Here is a 3,680-nt window from a genome sequence, read left to right as displayed (position 1 = left end):
GAGGGAATATGCTGTCATTGGATTTTCACCAATCTAGACCAAGAAATAACTTTCCCTCCGCAGGCCAGTGTGATAAATGCAGTTTTGGAACAAGTCCATGAATAATGGTAGGTCCCAATTACCTTGCTTTTCATGTAGATTTTCAAAAACCACGGTTTCACAGATGCTTGTAAGGCATTTGTGTAAGAAAAGGGCTGTCTCAAGACCTGATTTGTACCACCCTAGTTAGTGGAAGGCAGAAATTGGACTGAGCTCCTAGCCTGCTTTCAGGTCGGCTTAAGCTTAGGGAGTCAGTCTGCCTGGGTTCAAGCCATAGTTCGACCACTTGCAACATATGTGACCTTGAGCATTTCTGAGCATCAGTTTCTTCATCAATAAAAAGTGGATAAGAGCAGTACCTGTACCTCAGAGTGTTACTCTGAGGATCAAAAAGAGATATTCTACAACTTGGTACACAGAGCTCAGTAAATGTTAGCTATTATTTTTATAATAATTGCTACCGAATTTCAGCTGTATCATTGCAAAATAAGGGGGTTTCCAAGAGACTTTACAAGGTCACACAATACCATGGCAGTCCAATCTAACTCTTGACATTGAGAATGGGTCCCGATAACCTGATGAACTTTTAATGAATGTCTTCTAATGGGCCGTATACTTCAGAGTGAAGCCCTAAAATGCTGCTTCGTCACCACTTCTGAGCAATTACTGTTGGCCACTTTCTTGTAGAGGCCAGTACTGTCACCCACTGCCTTCCTCTCACGGCATGGCAGTCCGGGCCCAGATGGTGGCACTGGGTGCAGCAGGCACCAGAAGACACTCAGTGATGTGAGAAGAAAGGCGAGGTGCTAGGACATCATTACCAGCTTTTTCCCCCAACATAATGAAATAACAGGTCAAAGCAGCAGAAATCATGACTGAGCAATAGGTGGATTGTGAAAGGACACAGAGTTTGAGAGACATCATCCTTAAAGAGCAGGTGTCAGAAGTCTAGAACTGGAGGGCACCGTAAACACATTCTAGCTTAGTTCCCTCATGTTAAAGATGAGGAATTGAGGTTTGGAGAGAGTTAAGTGACAGCCAAGGCTTTCACAGGTAGTTTTGGCAAAACTCCTCTCTATCTGCTTCCACATGCTGCTAACTACTTGCTTTAAGTTCGGAAAAGTACAATATGCTATTAGCTGACAGAATGAAAGGCTGGGTTAGAATCAAAAAGTTTCCAAGGAATGAGGCTAGATAATAATCTTGGTTTGTCACATTGAAATCCCATAGAAACCACCCTGGGAAATCTTTCTGCGGAGAGGGCCGTGTGGGTACTTACCCAACAATTTGTATAGAAGGTTCAGAATTTCTTTCCAGGCCATGCCACTCTCTTCCCTTGCAATTCCAGCAAAGTGTGCTACACTATTGTAGATATTTAAGCGATCGATGCAATTTAACACGAGGGCCAACATTCCCTGTGAAGACAAGTTGAGGAAAAAGTAAAAATTCCTATTTGTGAAAGTGGATCTCTTTGGTTCCCTTCCCTCCCATATTATTCACCTGTTAAGGCTGATAATGCTAATATGAAAATAGACTCTCATGGTGCCAGCGTGGGTTTTGTTTTTTTTCCTCCTAAAAACAAAATATGCGTTTTTATGCCTCAGAGACCTAAATAGCTTCCATTTTGGGAATGAGTCAGCAGTCTCCTCTGACAGGTTTGTCCCCATGTGTTTAACCCAAACCAAGGACATACTGAGGAAGAGGGAGCGGAAATGAGTCTTACAAATGCCTGCTCTGTGCCGTGTGTGAAATGCCTGTGACTCACCCAGAAACAACCCTGAATATAGTACCTATTTTTCTCTTAAATCTCAAATAAGCTCAAGAAATTCCATTTAGATACACAAGACAGCCATGCTTGCTTCCTCCCATTCCCAACAAAAGAAGGTGGGATTTAGAGACAATAAGACCAAAAGATTATTTTTTAACCACTGTTTAATCTAAATGACAATACTATGCCACCCAGTAAAAACATCTGTGTCTAGCTATTAAGGAGATGTATTTCCAGTAGTTCACAACACATATTGTCCCCAGAGCCAGTCTGCTTAGATCAGAACACTGAGCAAGGATGGGTCTACATCTCATGCCACTAACTTTAGAAATGCCCAAGGGACGGGCCCTATCACCAGTAACGAGGGGCTACAGAAGTACCACCATAGCCTGATAGTGCCAAATCATGTCCAAGTTCAGAGGTGTGTGACATGTCTAAGGTCACACACAGTCAAGGATGGAATCAGAACTAAGGTCTCTTGAACCCCAAGTTAATGAGTCTCTCATATCCCTAGTGTCTCAGAGGGTCAAGTTGTACCTAAGACCTAGCATCATCTGCAATTTTCAAACCAGCTCCTCAGTCATTTCTGACTTGGTGGAACCTGGGCATTTGTATTTCTTAAACAGGTTTCCCAGGTAATTCTGACATCTTCTGAAACTTGGGAACCACAGCCCATGTGGTTGTCTAGCAGCTGAGATTTATTGAAAATGGGTTTTGGATACACATATGACACTGAAACTTTAAAATGTAATCTGGTTTGAACGTCCTACGTATATTGCTACCATGTACACTGCTCGTGTAACTAGGGACAGCTGACAGAGAAGGTCAGCCTGCTTTTCTTCCCAGTCTCTTCTCTTTCTAGTTCTCTCTTTCATAAACACATGCATGCATGGAGACAAAGCTAATTGCAGTCACAGGGGTATTTTTGCTCTGGACACAAAGAGAATCTCGGTTTTTAATATTTTGGACTTACTTCTTCCTTGAAAAGATTCTGTCTGTTTTTGAGCGAGCGGAGCTTGTTCTGCTTGTCTTCATGCTGCATCTCCTCCTCTGGGGGCTGGAAGTAGGCGATCAAGTCCTGTAAAGTCTGCAGGACTTCTTCTATTGGCAGGGTGATGGGGGCAGCTGTGCGACTGTTCCCACTGGAAAACACAAGATGAACACGGCTCGGGCACTGGGCCTCCAGCAAGGACCCTGACGAACATTCAGCAGGTCCCGGTTCCCGCACCGGGCACAATGCACTGCTGCCCAGGGTAGTCTCTGTACAAATGACCGCAAGTTGATGTCTGCCAACTAACAGAGCAACAGAAGAGAATGTTCTGTTTCGATTTTAAAGCCATTTCATAAAAAAAAGGAAATGACCCCTGGCTGTTTGCCACACTTCGTCCCTTTCAAATAAAAACATTAAAAAAAATAAACTTACTAATGCATAGTTCTTTTACACTGTTACACATTTTTCTTGGAATAAGTTAAACAGGGCTTGGAGGGTTTCCATCACTAAGTCTCTCCCTCTATCTATATCTTTGTCATCTGTCTCTCTTCCTGTGTCTTTTTGATACCTCTGCTGTGCGTTTTTCTCTCAAAGTTTCTATGGGTGTGCATGTACACACCTGCTGTCTCCTCCCCATTTGTTGATGCCTCTTTCACTCTCTGTATCTGTCTCTTTCTCCTCTGACTTCCTCTGTGTGCCCTATCTCCTCCTTCCTCTTTCTCAGCATCCTTCTATCTCTTTGCATCCTTCCTCTCTGCCTCGATGGCTCTCTCCCTGGTGCCCTCATCACCCTTCCCACTATTGTGTTCCTACTTATCTTGAATGTGTCTCTGTCATAATTTCCCAAAAAGTCAGGTTATAGCCACAGACATTCTTATGATA

The 3,680-nt window shown here is 43.3% G+C and overlaps 1 protein-coding gene across 1 annotated transcript in view; it reads right to left on the bottom strand.

Annotated features, from left to right (window-relative positions):
- Positions 1–3,680, bottom strand: part of RYR3 (ryanodine receptor 3) — a 331,058-nt gene that overhangs the window by 225,710 nt on the left and 101,668 nt on the right. The window contains exons 13-14 of the mRNA XM_015595855.2: positions 2,781–2,949; positions 1,319–1,454 (exon numbers count right to left, since the gene is read on the bottom strand). Of these exons, the coding sequence (XP_015451341.1) occupies positions 1,319–1,454; positions 2,781–2,949 (305 nt within the window). The remainder of the gene's footprint in view (positions 1–1,318; positions 1,455–2,780; positions 2,950–3,680) is intronic.

This window comes from Pteropus alecto, unplaced genomic scaffold (genome assembly GCF_000325575.1).
Source record: "Pteropus alecto unplaced genomic scaffold, ASM32557v1 scaffold86, whole genome shotgun sequence".
Taxonomy (NCBI): Eukaryota; Metazoa; Chordata; class Mammalia; order Chiroptera; family Pteropodidae; genus Pteropus; species Pteropus alecto.
Note: the sequence above shows the minus strand (reverse complement) of the source record. Positions and strands in the feature narration are given on the sequence as shown.